This window comes from Anser anser, assembly GCF_964211835.1.
Source record: "Anser anser genome assembly, chromosome: 8".
Classification (NCBI taxonomy): domain Eukaryota; kingdom Metazoa; phylum Chordata; class Aves; order Anseriformes; family Anatidae; genus Anser; species Anser anser.
The window spans coordinates 487,174-509,602 of NC_139728.1; the positions used below are offsets into that span (position 1 = coordinate 487,174).

The 22,429-nt window shown below is 36.3% G+C and overlaps 1 protein-coding gene across 4 annotated transcripts in view; it reads left to right on the plus strand.

The window, feature by feature from the left end:
* Positions 1-22,429, plus strand: part of BTBD8 (BTB domain containing 8) — a 42,017-nt gene that overhangs the window by 2,663 nt on the left and 16,925 nt on the right. For 3 of the 4 annotated variants that reach the window (XM_083847406.1, XM_083847409.1, XM_083847408.1), the window contains 10 exons: positions 6,069-6,340; positions 7,241-7,358; positions 9,724-9,813; positions 12,005-12,085; positions 13,282-13,378; positions 14,031-14,119; positions 14,336-14,438; positions 18,727-18,909; positions 19,679-19,816; positions 20,844-20,973. In XM_083847406.1, coding sequence (XP_083703532.1) covers positions 6,069-6,340; positions 7,241-7,358; positions 9,724-9,813; positions 12,005-12,085; positions 13,282-13,378; positions 14,031-14,119; positions 14,336-14,438; positions 18,727-18,909; positions 19,679-19,816; positions 20,844-20,973 — 1,301 coding nt within the window. The remainder of the gene's footprint in view (positions 1-6,068; positions 6,341-7,240; positions 7,359-9,723; positions 9,814-12,004; positions 12,086-13,281; positions 13,379-14,030; positions 14,120-14,335; positions 14,439-18,726; positions 18,910-19,678; positions 19,817-20,843; positions 20,974-22,429) is intronic. The other variant, XM_083847407.1, reaches the window with a different exon arrangement.

The following is a 22,429-nucleotide window of genomic DNA, read 5'->3' on the forward strand; positions in this document are numbered from 1 at the left end:
GATGTGGTGAACTTCATGATCTTTCTGCACAGCCTCAGCATGAAGTAGGTAGGCAGCTGAGCGCTGGTTTGTTTCTGTCCCTACACCTCACTGTCTGAGGACACCAGGAAGAAACTGTTGGTCACCAGAAGTACAGAATCCGTACTACAGACACTGCTCAACCCCCATTTTGTCAATATGACAGTAATGTACTATTGACTCTGCCCTCCAATAGCTTTCTGTCAAATCTTCAAAAACGCAACCAGAAAAGGTCAGCAACTGCAAGCACGTCACTGTCGCGAGCTTACTGCTCCAGCAGGGTTCTGCAGTCTGCCTTGAGAGGCGAACAACTTAGCATACCCGAAGGACAGCAGTTTGTCACTTGTCATTAGATCATTAATATCTTGCCGTCTAAGAGGCAAACTGCTTTTTACCCTTTGTCCCATGAAGGGTAAGAAAGTATGTGAAGTTATATAGAATCCGTATTTTGAGTTGACTACTTGCTGTGGTGAGAATGGTCTGTTGAACTAAAGCATGTTAGGGGAATTTGTTCCTTGAGATTGCTAAGATACGAGAAAGGAAAGTATTCTTTCTTAATAGGTTTGGAACCTACATTTTATTACTTCATACCACTTAAAAATGCAGAACAGCACAGGTATGCAAAATATATATGCTACATGGTCAAATAGGATCTAGATGAGAGATTAAATTCTATAGATCATCAAGCAGGAGTATGCGGAACATATATACTATGCACACACATACATGTGTATATGCACACACAAACATCTACCTATGCACACATTAACAGAACGTTTGGTCTTGGCTATGCAGTGCTTTCTTAGCAAGTCTACAGCCTTAACTGTAAATCATCTCAATTCATTGTAATGCCACCGTGCTTTTAGGTACTTTAACTAAAATACTGGTAGAATGGCTTCCAGTAGAGTTCTAGTGGGTAGTTGATTTTTTTTTCTGTGTTTGTTTGTTTGTTTCTATTTTACCAAGGCAAAGTGAATGCTTCTAATAAATAAAGGGGGTATAAATTATATTTATGGGCATGTGGGAGCTGGGGGCTGTTTTCTTAAATGTTTTTGTTTGTCTTAGTTTGTATTCCCCAGTAAATATTCTGGTGATCTGTGCTCTGGAGTGCAGGTCTGAAACTGAGCATCAAGATGTTATTAATGTCAGGGCCTGCTGTCATCCAGCTGAGGAAAATCTGCCCAAATTCAAAATGAGCACCTCCTCAGCTGATAGACTAGTTAGAAGTTTAGGCTGTTCTGTGCCTGAGCTAGACGTTTTTCCCTGTAGTTGCAGTCTTGATTTGGTAAGTGTTTTAATTTTTAACTACTGTATTTTTAAATATTCATCTGCATGCTGTTTTAGACTAGTATTAGAAATGTTATGAGTAGGAAAGGGGAGGATAATTGTATATCATAACAAATATCCATGTTACATCATATAACCAGAGGAAAAGTTTCTTTACTGGTGTGTGTTACTTTAAAGTGTGCAATATGTATTTTTTCCATTCATACACTTATGTTTATTTGAGATTTTGAATGGCTTAATAATGTCACAGTGTTTCAGTACTGGTTTAAATAAATAAATAAAATAAAAATGGCAATCTGGCATTTCAGTTTGGAAAAGATAGCTTTAGAAATCAAAGTCTAGTTACTACTCTCATTATCTCCCAATATTTGTATTAAAGGGATGTGATTTAAGGAAGGCCAGAAGAGGACCTAATGACAGGATGATGAAGTTAAAAAGCAATAAATATGGATTAAATACAAAGGAATACAGTTGTCATTGTGACGTTTACAGCCACAGGGATCAATGTGCAGCACCAGCAGTTGATTCAAAGTAGATCAGCCAAGGCTTTGACCTTGTTATGTTTGTATAGTTGCATATCAGGCAGTAGAAGGATGCTACATCTAGTATAAGTACAGAGAAAAACATTCTTGAAGGTGAGCTACCAGACAGCGTGATGACAATAATCTTTCTGTAGACTCACCTTTCCTGTATAGAATAAATTTTAGGCTGTAACAACTACCTACAATTAGTACAACAGATGCCCAATAGCATTGTTGCAGTTTTATCTGTCACTTAGTCACACCTCTTGCAATCTCCCTGTTGTCGTGTCTGTCAGAATCTTTCCTGTGTGCAGGGAACAGCAAACAAGCCAGAAGGTGGGGGTACCTGCTAAAATTACATGACCTCAAGCCAACACCACAGAAGGTGATGGTTTAGCTCTATTTTTAGATTGACCGTCTCTTGCATGTGAGGTTTCCATAAAACAGTTGCACCAAATACAACACAATTTGTTTGTGCATATTTGTTCTTTAAATACAGCTAATACACAGTTAAAGTTTGTTTGCTGTGGTTATAAACAGGAGCTAAGCTAGTCACTAAGAATAATCAAACTTTGCTAAAGCAAGCAAGGTGGGAGGGAACGAAATACGTAAGATACTATGTGAAGCTTGTAGACTTTATGCTATATCCTGTTGTGTGAGTGTTGGGGGAGGGGAATGGGAAGAAAACCTTCACCATGCTGACATGCCTCTTTTACTAAAAAGAGGCTTTCAATGCATGTCAGACAGTCATAATGACAATCTTACCTCCTTTCCACCTACACAGAAACAATGAGTTTCTTTTATTATTTTTTTGATCCATGTTTACATATAATCTCAACTTCTTAGGGAAAGCTGAGAAGTTAAATTGTCAAGTAGCAGTATATTCAGTAGATGTGACATTAGTATCTTGCTTTGGAAAATAAAATATTTTAATGCCATGGATCTACACGTCCCCCACAAGGGAAAAAATCAATTTATGAGAAATGGGCAGAAACCTTTCACTGGGACAATGCTTGCTTAAAGGCCATATTCTTCTTCTGCTAAAATTACTAGTTTTAATATAGAACTGTAAAATTGAAATGGCATCTGCACGAGGCACTGAAGCAGCTGATGTATCTCATGAGAAGAAAGTTACTGAAATACTTGTTGCGATAAATCAATTCAATTAAAATAACCATCTCAGCTACAAAAAGCTAAGAACTGTCAAGCAGATAGTTCTTTTAGCAAATCTAAAGGGAAACAGAAGAATCTTGACGTGATTCAGGTAGGCTGAGGTTGAACATGTGACATGCCTAACTTATGATCACAAAGATGTAGCGCTATAGTAGATTGCTGAAATATTTTAGCAAGCCCTCCAAGGTTAAATGCAGTGCGCAAAAGAGTTTGCTGGAGATTTCAATGCATTAAACCCTGAGTAGGAAACTGTTCAGAGATCTCCTACCTTCTCAGTGTTATTTTATCAACAAAAGTTAACAGATCTTGTTTATTTTGACATTTCATTGTGATGATACATAGCTTTACTGTTTGAGTAAAACTGCATGATACAGTATTTTACACAGGTACAGAAGATATTTCGTGCTAATCTAGCTACTACTTGAAGCTCTAGTAGTATGTGCTATACCAAGTTCTACTGAAAATGGCACACAACATCTGTACAAGTTGGAATAAAAGAAAAACATAGTTTGTTTTATCTGTGTCCATTTATTGCATTATCCCCCACATTACAAGTAAGTATCCTGTTTGGGGCATCTACTTGTTTTGTCCCTTTATTCTAAAGTTACTGCAGTATCTTTTTTTTTTTTTTTCCCAGGACAATTAAACTGATGTGCTGCCAAACAGCAGAATTACCTCTTTTCATACAGGTCAGACTTCTGTGCTGACGGCTTCATGCTACCTTTAGTATTTCTGATCAAGAATTTTCTGATGGACTTTAGGATTAACAGTTTGTACTGCTAGCTGAACTTAAGAAAAAAAAATCAAGATAGAAAAATGACCCCTCTCTCCTAGCATTAATGACTTGTTCAAGCCTCCTTTGTCATCTCTTTACTAATGCTCTACAAATCTTGGCATATATACAACATGTACAAGATCCTGTTTGTCTAAACACTGATCATTTAAGAACTCGAAAAAAGCACTTATCTAGTGACATGGATGATGTGTATTCATATATAAATATGTATGTGTACATACATATGTGTATACATATGTATGTGTACATACATATGTACACATATATATAAATAAGGAGAATGTGGGTAAGGAGAAGAAAGCTGGTAACCGTTTTTCCAGATGGGCTTTAAGTGAAGGACTCTGTCTTAGAAAGTAGAATCTGCAGTAGGGAGGATTTAAAAGGCTGCTGCCTAACTAGTTGAGAATATGCTTTTAGATTTGGATAACATGGATAACATTTGGATAACATTTAAATCCCGTGTTGTTTCATGCTGGTTTACAACTAGGCTCGGACAGTAAGAGTGGCTGTCCTAACAGGTTTCTGTAAAGTGTGGTGGTGATAGTGTTAATTCCAGTGACTACGTATTCTTGGAAATAACAAAAATGGGTTTCTCATAATTTTAACTATTGTATTTCTTTTAAAATAAAGCCTTTTTCCCACCTCTCTGCTTTTTTGTGTTGTCTCCATGGTCACTAGTGGTTTGGAACATGTCAGTTTGGGATTTTGTTAGTTTTGCAGACGATGGGTGTGACCTACAGTAAGGAAAGGTACTTCTTAACTCAAAGGACCAAAGAAGTGGATTGCAGAATAATTTTTCAGATCTGGAAATCAGTTACTTGGTTTTGGTTTAACGGCATATCAGTTTACTTGTTTTATTTGTAGACTTCCTTGTTGTGCTAACTGTTGCCATTTTTATCAACTTAAGCTTACTGGTAACAGAATCACATTCCTGAGGTTTCTGATGTATATTTGAAAATACTCTGAGGATTCCCTAGAGGTTTTTGCCTTATTGCCTAGCTTATTATATTGCCTATGAGTGTGTTTTTCAATTACTGGCAGAAAGAAAGCAAGAACATTACAACAATTATTGTAATGGCAAAGCAGTGTATCTATTATAACCAGTTTTCTTTCTCCCTCAAAGCCAATTTGTACCATCCTTACATGGCAAGTATGCAACAGCAACAGAAAGGTGAAAAAAATAAGTTTTGGCACAAATTTAACCTAATATGTTAAGAATGAGAAGCTGTATCATGAAGAAAAAAAAAAAAGTTCTACCTAACCCAATCCTTTAAATACAGGAATTACAGAAGAAGATGATTTCTTGATTTCTCTTTATCTCTCCTCTGCCCCTTTACAGCAGTGTTCAAACAGCATCTTCAAATTACTGTTCCCAGTATAAACAATAAATCGTCTTTGCCATGGAATGAGTAGTTAGAGGCAGATCTGCAAGTATATATCTACTGAATCCAAAGTAACTGTAGCCCTTCTGTTAAACTGTGCTAACTTCATCTGTCTGGTATGAAACCACTGATAAAACATGTTATCTGTTCACACTGACTTTTTAAAGCTCCATTAAGTTGCTGAAGAAGAGCATCTTTTCATAAATATGAGATCTCTGCAATCACAGACTGCAGGCTTTGTTAGCCGTTCTAGATCTTGAGCCAAAAATAAGCTGGTAAAACAGATGGGAAAGTGAGAAGCTGGAATTACTGTATGGGCAAAGTAAAATCCTTCGGGTAATCTGAACTGATAACATTTTCATGCTTTCAAGCACTTCCTCTGAAATTAAAACATATATCTCTAAAACTTGCTATGGTTCTGTACCTGTAGCCTTGATGTTAGAAGGTCTTTATATTTTGATTTTTTAAATTGATTTACAAAGGACAATCAAATATCAAATGCCTTTTCTTAGTCATGCTAAGATTTATAAAATCAGTGATCTATTATTACTAACACAATTTGCTTCTGCTTTTGCCTGTAGTAGGTGATGATTATAGTAGATGAGGTATGAAGAGCAGATGAAAATTTTGTTAATTGAAAAAGTTGATGGGGATAAACCTTTGTTCCCTGTAACCTGGCAATACATTTTATTTGTAATGCCTGTTTATGCTTTTTGAAGCATTACAGAAATGCATTTGTTTTCAGAGAGAGGTGTTGTTTCAATGATTAAGTGCTGTACTGTCCAGCTTTTTTCTGTTCATGAACTTCATCAGATAAAATACATGTCATTTTAGACCTTTTGTGTTGGTCAATTAAAACATTACATGAGTAAACTCAGTGTCATCTTCTAGGCTTGTATATTCATCTGATAAAAATCTTCAAGAATCAGAGGAACTGGCTATGATGAAAAAAGTACTGGAACCCAAATTAATGCAAGAAAACAACATTGCTGCTCTTCAGAACACTCAAACAGATGTAAATTGTCTTGGAGATGACGAAAGCACAGCAGCTGAACAGAATGCTCCAGGTGGAGCTGTGCAGGAAGAAGTTGCTTATGTATCTTGTATTGAAGAGGAAATTTCAGAAGTAGCCATTGATGCAGAAAGCAACAAAGCCATGGCAGGTAGGTTTGGTATATTTTTCTTAGTTTTATTGTTGTTTGTTTTTTCCTTTTAAATAATTATCCAAAGATTTATACAGATGTAAAAATGAGGGAAGAGGTTAAAGCTATTGTTATAACAACCTACATGGATATTCTTTGCTATACCTCGGTCTCTCACACTTTGAAAAAATGAATTGCTGGAGAAGTTTGGCAGGAACAGTTCCCTACCAATGTCTAGCAGAAATCTGAAAGGACATGCCAGGCATTGGGCGTGTACGTCGTCATTGCGTCCTGTCTTTTCTCTGTAATGCAGCAAACTTGAGTCCTGAGCATGTGGGACTTGCACAGAACACAATCTCTCCATTCCTTTCCTTTTCTAGCAAATTATACAAGTTCCACTGTGCTTTATTTCGTGACGAATATGGAATCTTTCGGAGCCTTTCCTACTACAACTGTGAACTAAGTCTGTAACTCCAGGAAACACACGACTGCATCCACACTAGAGGTGTTGGCTGCTGCAGCTGTGACGTTAGGGTAGGATCAAGCAACTAATCTGGTAGCACTACATGATCCTACCCTTCTTCAAAGTCAACTTTTCTTGAACACTGAAGTACCAGATCTTAGCAGAAGAAATGAACTGGGTACATAATCTTACAAAACAGTCCCTGTAACACTCTTATGCTGTAGCTATCAAATGTGAAGCACTGGTTATTTCCCTGAATCTCTGCTTACAATGACAAGTAAAACACATGTTCCATTGCCGGGTCTGAAAAACCTTGCAAGGAAAAATCTACCTTGAATGTGCAATGTTAGAATCTGACACCATGTAAATTTTTTTCTCACTAATACTTCCAATTGTATCCTAACAATAGTCTAGTATACACTGAACGAGTGAAAATAGCCACTTCTCCCCACCTCCAGGTGATTCCAAGCTAGAAGCTGCATCTGTGTTAGGAGAAGACTTAGTGAAGCTCTACAAGAAGCATTGTTGTCCAGATATTAATATTTGCGTAGAAGGCCACAACTTTCAAGCTCACAGGTATATAAACAACTTTTCTTCTAAGATTGCCATTGTAAACTCATATAATGAGTATATTGTCTTGTATAAATACTAGGTAGGCTTTCTTTGCTAACTTCTTAAAATTCGTCTGTACTCTCTGAAGAAAATGAAAAATCTATTCATAAACTTCAGCTATTTTATTCGGCTACTAGTGCTGAATAAAATTACCATACAGGTAGAAGTCTTCTGGAGTTGAAATTACTTCATTTTTTTCTGCTTTTCAGAATCTGTGCATCACAATCTGATTTTACTTTGATTACTTAAGTCATGCGGATGTAAAGACTGTTGAGCTGTCTTCAGGAAGTCATCAGTCTTTATTGGGTGTAAAGTCCAAGACCATTTAACAACTTTGGCTCATTGGACTTCTGTAGGTTGGGAAAGCAAATTATAGGGGCAGTATCACTCTTGTCTTCCCTGTACATTTGGTATCAGTCTGTTTGCATTTAATGTTTGAATTTGAAGTAGCAAACTGGAGAGCCTGTATTTTGTTTACTTTATGTATATAAATAACAGAGAAATGATCAAAAACCTCCACTATTTTTAGTATTTTCTCAACACAAAACCAGTGTGGGGTGTTGTATTACTGGCATCATAAATATCTTTACAGAAGAAGTATCTTAACAGTGGTGATGGTGGTGTTTTATGGTTTTTGGTTTTTTTTTGTTTGTTTTTAAATAATTAATTCTGTTATATTTTAGACTCCCAGAATGGAGTGTAGTTAGGAATGGAGTGTAGTTAGGCATGGTTTTAATTCTGGTCTACACTATAAGAAGGCATGTTCTTAGAGCTGAAACTTTGAGAAACAAATATTTCATTGCAAAAGAAAACTTGACAAAGTATTCCATTGTCAGAGCTTCTTTAATTTAGGCCACTTACTGCCTGGAGCAATGTATGTAGTCTAACCAGAAAAAAAATATGGCAGTAAATCATAGAGGAAACAAGGAAGTTCTAAAACAGGCACAAAAGTTGCTTGTTTTAACACCACAACATATGAATGGTAGGAGTGAAAAACGGAAAGCTAATTTTGGGTATAATTGCGAAAGCACCAGTATGATCTATTTTGAAGTTTGTTGTTGTTTTTGTTTGTTTGTTTTTTTGTTGTTGTTGTTGTTTTTTAATTCTAAGACTGGAGACAGTTTAAGCTCCCACCCTCCCCCACGCAGTCATCTCCATATTCTTTACTTTCTCATGAAGTCTGATGACCTTCCAGTAGACTTTGCACAGTGTAAGGAGCAGTGCTCTGAGTGAGGTGCCAAGTTTTGTCTTACTAGTGCTGTGCTGTATCATTACAGCTCCGTGTAGCAACACAACTTGTTCAGTAATAAACTTGTGGCACAAACCATGACAGCAGGAAAGCGCAGATAAATTTACTTCAAGTTCATGTGATATCTTGATATATTTCATAAGTTAAATTTTTATCAATGCCATATATTTAGGTAATACGTATTTGTCAATATTTTGCTAAGTAGCCATCTAATTTAAAACAAATCTTGGAAATAACCACTTAACTATGTCTTTGTAGTTGATTGAGCCCTGTTTATTACTAAAAATTATTTGGAATAGAATGACAAACATCCCTATGGTACTGTGTTCTAACTTTCAAAAACAAGATAGTATGGTATGTATTTTTGAATTTCACGGGGTTTCAAGGGTTGTTTTTTTTTCAATTTCAAGGGTTGGTTTTTTTATTGTCTTTGAAGGAAGTAGAAGGAAATTGGATGAGCCCCTTTATTATGAAGTTAGGCTTTTTGAATATAAAATACAGGACAGTAAGTCTAAACAGGACTGATAGCTCTTCTCAAATAGTGCTGGAAACGCACATCAAGTTGTTGGATTATGTTGTTATTAAGTTTGTTTGACTTTTAGTATGTGCTGGTAGGTAGCCAGCCAATTTTGAGTAAGAGAAGCTTTATACTTCTCTTTTCATTTTAATAAATAGACATTTTGCAGTATAAAGAGAAATTGATACAGAGGTTCAGGATATAACTATTTGGCCTAAATGGTGCTGTGAAAACAAGGTAATTTACTGTTACTTGGTAAATAAAACAGAAGAAATACACTTGCAATTTCATGTTATATAAAAGGAAAATGCTTGTGACAATAGATTTCCTTTATGTGAATGTCAAAGTCATACTAGAAAAAAGCTGTAGCTGAGAAAAATTTGGAGTACTGCTTTTGTTTTTTCTTTAGCATATTTTAAAATTTCAAACATACTGGAAGAAAAGGCATGCAGTATACAGGTGACACCTTAATGCGTAAAGGGCAAAGATTTAAGTCAATGTTATCAGAGTCTCATAATAAATATTTGTATCTAGTGGAATAATGTTTACTTTTTCTCTCTCAGGGCCATTTTATGTGCCAGATCTCGTTACTTTGCTGCTATGCTGAGTGGAAGTTGGGCTGAAAGCTCCCAAGAGCACATCACTCTTCAAGGGTAAGTGTTGTCTTTGCAAGTTGTGCAGGAGCAAAGGTAGGCGATTTAAAATCACTGCAAATATGCAGCAAGTGTGCTGTGTATAGAGCACTGGAGATTAATCTGCCTTGACATTTTTGTTCAGCCTGATACATTTCCTGACTACCGTTTTGACTTCAGTATGAAACAGTGTATGTAATATATTCGTTAATGCTGTCAGATGGCTCAGGGAAGAAGTCTTTATCATCAACAAAAGGGTACTAATCCTTTTTTTTTTTCTGGAGAGTATATCTTAGTATTTACAGTCTATTTAACACCTCTTCTCCTGACTTCAAGTTGTAGACGTCATAAAAAGCATCAGAAATGGATGAAGTGTAATACATTTTCATAATTATTTGTACAGTACTTTTATTGATGTAAAGACAAATAAACAATTATATTTCCTATATAGTTTAATAATGATAATTCAGGATCATACACTAAGATAATTTTGACTAGTGTGCTTGTTCACAATGGCTTTCTTTGTAAGTGCTGAAAATAACAGAGCAGTCAGCACAGGATAAATAGTTAAGACTTTGTAGATAACCCAGGTACTGCCATGTTAGTTCTTTTTAGTATCAGAAAAAACATTTGCAATAGTTTAAATTACCTTTAAAAGCAAACTAATAGTGCTACTTCTACATGTTAGCTTTTTTAATTTAAGCGTGGTGTTGGCTCACTCAGCTTTCTTCAGAAAGAACTGTGTACCTTACAGTGCTGCAAAGTATAATTAGTTTGTGTTAATATAAAATCGCTTCACCAAGTGATGCTTTCTTGTATTTTCATCATTTTAATTTTCTGTCTGTGCAATAATACTGCTGCAAAATCAGGCAGGTTATCTGTTCGTTTGGTTATAACTTTAATGCTCATAAAAACAATACATTTTTACTTGATTGTTTGGCTTTTATACTGTACTTAGAATGCTTTAGAGGCTGATCGTCAACAATTGCTCTAGTACTTAAAATTCTCTCACTGCAATTGATATCTTTATATGTTAATTTCTGGTTAAGAAACTTTAATCCTTATTTTTCAGTAAAGAATTTCTCCTGAGAGGTACTTAATCTTTTTATTAGTATGTTCTCATTGCCATTGTCTCATAATTTCTGGTATTAAGAATCATGTCAATTTATTTTACCTTTTCTGATTCATTTTTCTGCTAGGTACAGATTTCCGTGCTGTCTTTTTAAACATTTATAAATAAAGTACACATGGCATGTTCTGAAATAATGAAAATTCTGCATAAGAAAACAGCTGTCAAGACTGAGGAAAATTTCTTACTGATTTTATGGCTATCATGTGCTAACAGAGAGAGATAACTGTGTTGGTTTTGCTTCTTAGTATGTTGCAACAATTTTTTTCTTTTGTTTTTATTCATCAATGTCTGTTGCTTAAACATGTCTAATGTTTTAACTCAACTCAATCTGCATGCCTAATTTCTACTTCTGTACATAGCCCTTGTGGGCTCTAAAAATTGCACATGGAGTTGTACGTACGTAAGTAGATCAATGTATTTTTCAGGAGATTGTGTACACCATTTATAATAGACATTCCGTGCCTTTCCCCATAATGGTGCTGGGAGGATGGAAGGATGCAAATGCAGCTCTGTGAAGGACTTCCAGATTTCTTTATCTGAATCTAGCCATAAAGAATTTTTCTAAATATTCTGAAATGCAACATTCCTACCTAGCTTTGTCATAAAACTACTAAATCTATTTTTATTGCAGGAAAAGCTTAAATAGATTTGTAAAAGTAATGAATTAAAAATATTATAAAACAATTTTGAAATACAGACTTAGTAATTGACTTACTAGTAGTAAAGGGCTTAGAGAAGATTTGTTTTTAAAATCCTTTCTGCATATTATCAGCATAAGTAATCTAGATATTTAGGTAATTACATCAAATCTTACTAGTAGATGGTAATAGTCTTCTTATGACTAATTTCAAAGATTTAAAGTACTGCAAAATTTCAGCAAGACTACTGAGTAACAAAGTTCAGCCAAAATGTTGATAATTCAGATAATTTTACATTGCAGTGATCTTTAGGATTATCAGGTCATTACCTTCCATTGGTAAGGCTGGATGATGTATTCTGATTAATGTATTTTGGCTAACAAATGTGGTACTTGTTCTGAACTTGTCTCTATTTGTATTTTTTTTCTTACTTTTTTTTCAGCATAAACCATATAGAAATGAGTGTCATCTTGCATTTTATATATGGAGCTATTCTGGACTTCCCAGATGAAGTTGATGTTGGGTATAAGTCAACTTTTATTACTTTTAATTGCAGTTCGTGCTTGTTCTATATTTTTCTCAGTTAAGAGTCTAAAGGAAAAAATGTCTTGTAGAATATAAATAAGACAAAGATGTCAAATATAATGATCATTACACCTAAACATACTTGAGGAAAATCCAAAAATAGAGCTGTTGAAGAAATACTGTTTATTCAGCAGCTACTGGAAAAGATAGGCCAGACGCTTTTGGAATATTAATGAGGACAGTGAAAAACATGAGGGAGTTTTATACCATAATAATGTACATTTTGCTTGTACGTTCCTTTTAGCTTTCAGAACAACATCCACAGCATGTAAAATATGTAAGAGTTATTATTTGGAATGTATTTTGAAACAAGCATTTGATGCAAAGGCTAAGTAATTAGTCTTAGATCCATAAATGATGATATATATAGCAACTAATGTAATTGCTGGCATTTTATTCTGTTAAAGTTTTTAATCCCAGTTTTATGTTGCAATTGTACAATAATCCTGTATTAGTGAAATAAGATCTAAAATGTTTGAATTGTCTTCTGAAATAATTCATACACTAGCTTTTGAACTCTGCCAAAAAAAAAAAAAATACATCTGAAAAACTACGTTGAAAAACTACAGCTTCTCAGTGCTAGAAATTGTTGGTCAAAGTTTACATGTAGATTTAAAATGTGGAACTGTTTACAATGTGCTCCCCAATGTCAACTTTTATATAATGAATTTAGATAATAACCAATACCTTTTTTTCTATATAAATTATTAATAGTTTGCTCACTGTGCTTTCTAGTATATGAAAGGGGCACAGTTCTCAGATACTCTGTCATTGCTAACATTTTATGTAACCCTTGGACAAATTACAGAATGCCAAAACTCCACTGGCACAAATATCTTTTCTACTTGTTACTCTTAAATAGAGGAACTGAGAGTCTTTTAAACTCAGCCAGTAGTTGAGCCTTACTTTTATATGGAAATGTGGTACCACTCTCAGTGGCTGCGAGATTATTTTTAGGTCTGTACATGCTTCTGTTTGAAGATTACTCTTTGGCAAGTTTCACATTTGGTTATCAATCTGTTTTTCTGCAGTAACTTCTGACTGAATAAAGAGGTGAAAATAGTGTGTAAATTGTAAGCAAAATGTATATATCAAAATGATTTTTAATTTCTATTGTTTCTGCTTTCTCTTTAGTCGCATGTTGGGCATTGCAGATATGTATGGGCTAGATGGGTTGAAAGAAGTAGCTATCTACATTTTGAAGAGAGATTACTGCAATTTTTTCCAAAAGGTATGTCAGTTCTCATGCTACTTTGTGAATTGTAAAGCCTAGAGAAAGAATTTTGATTCTATTACTTACAGATCATATTGATGAGATACTTAATAACCATGTGGTCCAAGGGTTACCTTAAGTCAGCAGAACCTATTCATATGTGTAAATCTGTTAAATTCAGTAGCACTGATGATGGGAGTAAGGCCTGTGGTATCATCCACCTATTTATAGAAACTTGTAAACCACAACTGATGAAAAGCAGCATTCCATCCCATGAACTAAACATATTAAATTACACTGAGTATAACTTAATACATTCCATGGCATATGTAATTGTTCTTAACAGAAGTAGGAATATGGAAATACTATATATGTGCGTAACAGATTTCATGGGCATATAGTTCAAATCTATTTCTCTCCAATAAAAAATAGTTTAAAAACAAGCAACAGCTTGGAGACAAGCATTTTTACGCATTAGGCTCATTAAGCTGAATGCTACTTTGTTGACCTGTGAGGAAACAGATGACTTCCCTATTCCATATTAAGGCAATCAAACTTAAATACTGTGGTGGCTAACAGTAGCTCTGTTTGAACTGTAGATTTTGTACTTCTGTACAGTTTCTCCATCTCAGAATGTGTAATAATTGTGGTGATTTTATAACAATTCCAGCCTATTCCTGGAAAACAGCAACCTGTACTAGAATGCATGGCTATTGCTCATTCACTGGGAGTGGAAAGCCTATATGCTGCCTGCATGAAGTAAGTAAAACAAATTAAGTTATGGTTTATGTTTTTCATTTCTCTACTTTCTGTTCAAATGATTTTCCCTTGAGAGATTGGGTTTATTTTGACATTAACAGTTCACGTTTAAAACATTTTTCCTCACAATACGTTACAGGGATCACATACACTAGCAAGTGAAGATGGAACATTTTTCATCTTTCTTATTTAAGACTCTTTTTTTTTTTTCAACAGATGGGTGGGAAAACATTTTGCAAAATGCTTGTCAGAGAGAAGCTTTGCCAGTTTACCTCCTGAACTTCAGAACAACTGTCTTGTTATGTTGATTAAGTCTTTGGTAAGTAGTATATAGTGTATTTTATATAAAAACAGTGGTGTAAATTTTTTGCTTATTTAGCTGTAGAGTGCAATTTAAGAAATAATAACAGCAGTATTTTAGATCTGTAGTACATACATACTTCATAAAAGTTCCCATTAAAATAACAATTTAAGAAACAGATTTTGATGTGCAGATGTAGTTGCTATGCTTCATGGAACACAGTCTAGTGAAAATCACATGGAAGTCCAGCATAATAATACAAAAGGAGTTTATGAAACACAGCTCTGACATCACAGCACAGCATTCATTACATATTCAGAGAGTGAGGAGCAGCAAATTGCTATATCAAATTTTATGTTAGGTAGCGGCACGCATTGTTTGTGGTTGTCTACTCCTCTTTGCCTATGTTTTAATTTGGAAAATAATACCTTCCTTTTTCCCAGACTTCAGGTGATCACTGGCTATCAGTGATAACAAACCATCCGTTTAAATGCCAGCTATCTTTCAAAAAGAAAGTAACAGTATAGTATACATATCTTCAACTTCACGGGTGACAGTACTGAATTGGTCCCCTCACAGTTCAGAATTCATTGTTTGTAGCATGTATTTACATTGTTCCAATTTTGATCTGCCTAAATGTAAATATTTTATAATTGTCTTTGTGTATAAAACTATCGTCAGTGCTGACTTAACAGATCTAGTTCAAATCAGTTATTTTAACAGGAATTTGGCCCAGTAATTAGCCTAGAAATAGAGTGAATTGCTGTAGAAATATAAAGAGCAGGTAAAGGAGCTAAAGATAAATCTGGACAGCTGTTGTCAGGCATAACTGTATGTGTGTGTATATATAAATACAACTAATGTGGATTGGCATGCACAAAGTTTAATCTAACTAGCTCAGCTAATGTTCACAGGACAATTTTTGTTCTAGCATACACTAGACAGCTGAGTATATACGGTCTCCAGAATGCTTGTGTATCTCATGCTGAAGTTGTTCTTGTGTCTTGTTACTCTTATCCAAGGTAACTAGCTTAGGTATGTCTGACAAACATACCCCTTAGCTCAAGAGATGTACTGTAAAATAATTCTGTCCAAGAACTGCCCCTTGCTGAAAGTGCTGTGAAGGCTTATTGGGGCCTTTCTGGATGATTTATCAAGAGAGTACTTACCCCATCAAGTGCTGAGGCCAGTAGGTCAGCTGTAAGCAGTGGCTGCTAGTCTGTATTCAGGTGAAGGCCTGAAAAACAAGAGATTTCAGATCTATGTGGCTGTACCAGGAGAAGCTTGTGAGTATCCACAGCTATAATAACCAGTCCTTCTACCAGCATGCATCAACTTTTAACAGAATATAGTAGCTATGGCTTTTAAGATAGTAGGAGGGTTTTGCCATTGTATGAAATCAGTACACTCATTTGTTCCCAGAATATGTGTGTAGCTTTGTGGTACTGATTTTGTGTTGAAATACATGAGCTATCTTGAAGCTACCAGCTTTCAAAGAACCTGTGGCACTTGGTACTGCTCTAGCTGTGTATCTAGCCTCTCCAGAACATTTTGGAGTCCAGACTGAAGTGTATTTTGGTTCCCATTTTACTGAGTTAGCATTTTTGTTGGTAGCTCTTTGCAAGACTCACCAATATTTTATAGACTGAAGCCTAGAAAACTTTTCTAATTGCAATTCTAATTGCATAAGCCTCATCTGCCCACAGAACAGTTCTGATGAGTGATCATCTAATTCCGAGCTCTTAAGATACCCAGTCCACTTGTGGAATTCCCACTGGAATTTTTAAAACTAAGAATCTGCAAAAATGCTTCAAGTTGCTTGAGGGAGAGACAAGAAGGCTAACATTAATTTTGCAGGAGCTGCCCTATGTTTTGCAATCCTCTAAGTTCTCTGTTGTAGAACTTTTTAACAGTTACACCGAGTTAAACAGTATGACTCTTGAGCTTGCCATTAATCAATCTTGCAAATGTCAAAGCTTATAAATACAGGCAACCCTTAGAGGACAAAAAGGGACAAAGAAAAGGAGACTGCTGACTGGAAAATCTCTGGGCAGCCACAGTGACAAGCACAGCAATGTTAAAAGGGGAGTGCAGCTTAAAACACCATCCAGGTACTACCCCCGAGTCTCAATGAGATGTCAGAGATTTACACTTTTATAGGCAAGTAAAGTGGACACCATTTTAGAATGATTAGGAGAAACATTATAACAAGAGAAGTAAAACTCAGATAGGGCCCCTCCTGCCAAGGGCTGGTTTAATTAGATGTCAATGACAGCATTTTGTGTTTCAGTGGACGTGTCTGAAGGGGGTGAATGCTTATTGCCTTACAAGCAGGGGCGAATCCTGGACAATTTCAAAAGCTTGCAATTGAGTCCAGTGGGAGCAAGATCAAACCGTAAACACATGCTTAATCCTTAATTTACCTTAAATGCATATAAACAAACTTGTTTTACCCGCAGCTGAGTAAAATAATAAAACACATAGTTGAACAGTGGCTGTTCAACAGCATAACAGATGTTATGCTTTAACTGCAATATGCATGAAGAAAATCCTCACTGCTTTTTAATTGCATGGGCCAAACATGGTTATAATCTGAATTTACGGTGTTGGGTTTTTTTTGTGTGTGTGTGTCAAATATTTATCTGAATTGTTGCTTTCTCCACTGTTGATCTGGATAGGCTGGACCAATGGGCTGAGGTCAACTGCATGAAGTTCAACAAGGCCAAGTGCCGGGTCCTGCATCTGCGGCGTAACAACCCCAAGCAGAGCTACAGGCTGGGAGATGAGTGGTTGGAAAGCTGCCTGGCAGAGAAGGACCTGGGAGTACTGGTTGATAGGCAGCTGAATATGAGCCAGCAGTGTGCTCAGGTGGCCAAGAAGGCCAACAGCATCCTGGCTTGCATAAGAAGCAGTGTGGCCAGCAGGTCTAGGGAGGTGATTGTCCCCCTGTACTCGGCTCTGGTGAGGCTGCACCTCGAGTACTGTGTTCAGTTTTGGGCCCCTCGCTACAAGAAGGACATGGAGGTGCTTGAGAGAGTCCAGAGAAAGGCAACAAAGCTGGTGAGGGGTCTGCAGAACAAGTCTTACAAGGAGCGGCTGAGGGAGCTGGGCTTGTTCAGCCTGGAGAAGAGGAGGCTCAGGGGAGACCTCATCGCTCTCTACAGTTACCTGAAAGGAGGCTGTAGAGAGGTGGGGGTTGGTCTGTTCTCCTATGTGCCTGGTGACAGGACGAGGGGGAATGGGCTAAAGTTGCGCCAGGGAAGGTTTAGGTTGGATGTTAGGAAGAACTTCTTTACCGAAAGGGTTGTTAGGCGTTGGAATGGACTGCCCAGGGAGGTGGTTGAGTCGCCATCCCTGGAGGTCTTTAAAAGACGTTTAGATGTAGCCCTTAGTGATATGGTTTAGTGTAGGACTTGTTAGTGTTAGGTCCCAGGTTGGACTCGGTGATCTTGGAGGTCTCTTCCAACCTAGACGATTCTGTGATTCTGTTACTGATCTTACCACATCATTTATTAGTGACCTGCTAGATTATGTTGAGTAGAGCTGTCAATCCATCCTAATGTGGATCCATCCTAATAAATTGCAAGTTCATTTTAAGCCACATATCAGCCAGTAGAAGTTGCCCTTGGTTACTGGGTTGATGAGGCAATGCAAATGCTTAGACAAGTATGAAAGAAGCAAAAGAATTGACCAGGGGAGTAGATATTAGGAATTTGGTTTTCTTTTCTTTCAAATTTACCTATAAACATAACAGTTGTGCTTCTTAGAGAAATGTCAGTTAAAAAAGAAGATAAGTTCTCCATATGAGAAGACAGATATTTGATGTCTCCATTAAATAAGGCAAAAGGATTCATAGCTATGAAAATGCTTGGATATTTATGTATTCTGAATGCTGGACCATCCACAATCACCTAAAATATTCACTTATGCATTTTATTAAAGAATTTATTATGTCTTGCAGTGACCTAGAATGATTTTCTCTGTTCAGTAATATCGTATCAGGTGAGATTTTTTTTAAGGACTGCAGTATGTATGTAATGACAGTTGGAAAATACAATAAAAGCTACTGAAAACTTTACTGCCTAACTTCAGTAGACAAAACAGAGCAACAGATTATTTTTTTTTTCCTCTTTTAGTTTCGAAGGTACCTATAATGTTCAGAATTATCAAAAGCCAAATTTATTTTTTAAAAGGGAAATGAACATATCATTGAATCCTTGTATAAGTACTCAGGAAATGAACAGAAGCTATTTTATAAGCAGCAATTCTTTAGGCAACAGGCTAATCTCTGTTTTTATTTTCTAAGAACCACAAGAATGCTGCTTTCCTTTTGATGGAAAGTGACCGGCTGATCAACAGTCTTCCCCAAGTGAAGTGGACGGAGGCAGCTGTGGCGGTGGCATCTAGGCTACAAGAAGAATGCATAACATTTATTGTGGCAAACTTCCTACATGTAGTACAAAGTGAAGCCTTCCATACTTTGTTGCAGGTAAAAGTGCCCTCAAGTTACTCTGTGTTTCCAAGTAAACTGAATCATATCAGGCTTTGGATAGTTCAGGCTGTTAAATAACTGCAATAGTTTCAACTTTTGCTTTAAAATACAGTAATACGGGAAAAAAAGGCAGCATTAAATTTAAATGTTATAAAGCATTATTAAGGGTTAATACTGCATTTGGCTATGTGCCTCAGCTAAGACAAGTGTTCACACAGAATTTAGTGGGACAATTTCTATGTTGCAAAGAGATAGTAAGTATGTACATAAAATTCCCAAAAACTTTCCTATCTTCAGCCCCGCAGATTACAACAGGTATTTACAGGAATGATTATAAGTATTAGTATACTCAAACTTCAACTGATCTTTGTTGCAAGTTACTGGCTATGCTGCAAGTCCTAGTTAGAAAATACCTGTTTATAGAGGGAGTTCATTGCTCCAATGAAAAGTTTTGTTTATTTGTTTAATGTGTAGAGAATTTTAGATATGGAGATGCTAGAACATTTTGTCTTTGAATTTATAGTTAGATGTGGCTGTAAATTCATCACAGCATGTTTATTCCTAAAATTTGGATTAGCAAGAGTTCTCAAGATTATTTGTTAGAGGCCTGGAGTGGGATGTGTGTGAAAGGAATACACAGGAATGGATACTCAGCTTTTGGAAGGCTTCCCGCACCAGCGTGATAGCAGACCCTTTCTGTTCAGTAATGCTTTTGCATAGTGCGCACTCTTTTGTTTTAAATGGCTGCCTTTTGTTGTTTCCTCAGGCTCAGGCAATGAGCAGCAAACCTGACCTTCTCGAACTAATCTTTAATGCAATTGAAAAAAGTATTAATAACGAAAATAGCTGCTTTCTTCTTGTAGCTGTGGATACATTGCTGGACTCTGCAAATGTGAAGGAGATGGTAGGTTTTGCCATGTGCAGTGTCTGTAGGATAAACTATTCTAGTCTTTTCACTTGAGGGTTCAAATCATGTGATGTACTTTGAGCTCAGGTTGGAAGTGCCCAAGACATTGGCATTTGTTTACTGGATATTAACATTTTTCTTTTAAAGAGAAACCATATATATGGCCATAAAAAAAAAAAAAAAAGTATTACTAAGTCCCATGGGCACCATTTGCTCTGTTGATCTTTACTATCACTTTAAATTTGTGATGAGGAAAAACTTACCAAAATGTTTCATTACCTGAAACTTAAAGGGGAAGAGAGTTTAATTCTCTATTTCTCTATATAGCTAACCCCCTTCCACATTTTCTAAAAGTCACAGCTACATCTGGGTTTAAGACTGTCCTCTGAAGCAAGGGCTGCCTAATCTAGTGAGTGTGTGTTGGACTGGGGGGAAGTGTCAGTCTGTGTGTATGTAACATACCATGTATATGCCCACAGTCTAAATAATGAATAAAGATATTTAAGCTGTGGTTGACTGTAATGCTGGGGATAACTCATGAATAATATGACATACTGATTAAAATCTGGAATGATGCTACAAGCAAAGAATGAAAAATAAATGCAAAATGAATTACTGCAATCTGGTGCTATTGTAGATCATCTTGGTAAAAGCAATGAAAATTTAATCAGATACATTATTTTTCCCTAGAGTATTTGACCTTGCTGTGACACAGCTGACAGTGAAGAGCTATTAAGGGGTTCATTTAAAAAAAACAGGAAGAAGGAGAAGGAAAAAAAAGGAATGCAGTGTTTTCTAGTGCTTTAGTATGCCTTGCAGTGATTTGGTATCAAAGCATTATAAAAATTACCATGGTGGGCAATAATCCTTCAAAAACAGCATCCCCATCTACCAGGCCATTATAAAATATAAGTGATGACATCATTGATCTAGCTTAGGGAGTAAGTAGATTCTGCAAGGAATAATGACTGGTTGCTATGACAATCTGCCTCTCGCCAGCTGCTGATTTGTTACTTGAACACAGGGTTTTACGTGCAAGATCCAGGCTCTGCGTGATAAGCTCTGGGTCTTCCTGGTTCAGTCTTTTTATGCTGTTCGTCACACAGAAAGCTGGAAGCTGATGAGACCAGACCATCAACAGAAAATACAAGCAGGTATGTCTGGCATCAAATGGCATTAAAATTTTTTAGCAATCTGTTTAGCAGATAAAATGTAGGTGGTATTGTGGAGCCAGATACAAATTAAAGCACAGTTTGTGATGCGGTAGGTTTCTGAAATGGTATTTTAGAATAGATGCATGCTTAGCTAGTTTCAAACATGGAAATCAGTAAGTCATTTTCTGTGAAGTCTCCCCTGCTTTTATTTTTAGGAGAGCATGTAATAGAAGCCGGAGATGGGTATGCTGATTCTCCCCTTGTTTACAGCTACTCTAAGTCATTTAAAATACTGCAGTAGGATTAATAGACCTTATCTGTCTCATTTTTAAGGAGATAGGCACCGTGGAAATATTAAATTTACACAAAGCAGATTACCCATTCTATGAATTCAGTTTCTATCCTTTATCATTTTCTACATAATGTATAAATATTGTCTCTTGCATAATGCTTATCTCAGGCTCCGTGAGTAAATGCAGCTAGCTTGACTTCACAGTTGATTGGTATTGTGATCCTGTGTACGCTACTGCAGAGAGCCCCTAAGGAGCTGCACTGTGCTCTAAAAATGTGGACAGGCAGCCCTTCCAACAAAAAGGAGTTTTTGTTCTGAGCCTTTCTTTGTGCTGAAGTACACAAGTATTCTGCGGGTGCGAACTGATGATGGAGTTGCGGTTGAATATTAACTGTGACAGTACAGTGTAAGACTTGTATAAAATGAAAGCATTTTGACTCAAAGAAGGTAAACGTTTCAGTGTTCTTTCTGTTAAGGACGTTAGGGGTTAGACCATGCTAGTTATAGAGCTGTTCATGCCTGTAGGCTGATAAAAATTTTATTCTAGAATTGCACGCTGAGGTAAAGATGCAGTGTCAGTCTTTATAAGCATGATTTAAGGGTGTAGCCCACTAACGTCTCGCTGCTAAACCTGCATGAAACAGGTTTATGATTATTTTCTGGATTATGAAGTTTTTCAGAGGCTAAGGAGCTGGCTTCAGAAACCAGAGGATTTTTGTTTGTTTGTTGGGGAGGTGTTTTTAGTATGCTTGTGTCCTTATTGTACATAATGTTTGGGCTGTTTTGCACCAGTGCTTTCAATACAAAAAGAAATACTTAAGACTGAGGTGTGCCTTAGTTGTCCAAACTCCATCTTGACAGACATTGTTTTGTTTTTCTCTAAATTAACCCTAACTCAGAGCTAGCATACAGTTTATTTGTAAACAACCAATCTGAAATGTTCCCATGCATTATCTGTTTTTAATTACAGGCAAAGCAATCACACAATATTGGTAGACAAATTTTAATCTTCAGGTGAAATTTGCCTTAGATAATTTAAATCAACTTTCATCTTAAAAGATTTTGGGGGAGGGGGGAGGGAACGACATCTTTTAGAGATTTAGCCTATCTAGAATTGGAACACGGTAACAGAAGAGGAAAAATGCCAAAAGAAGAAATGATATG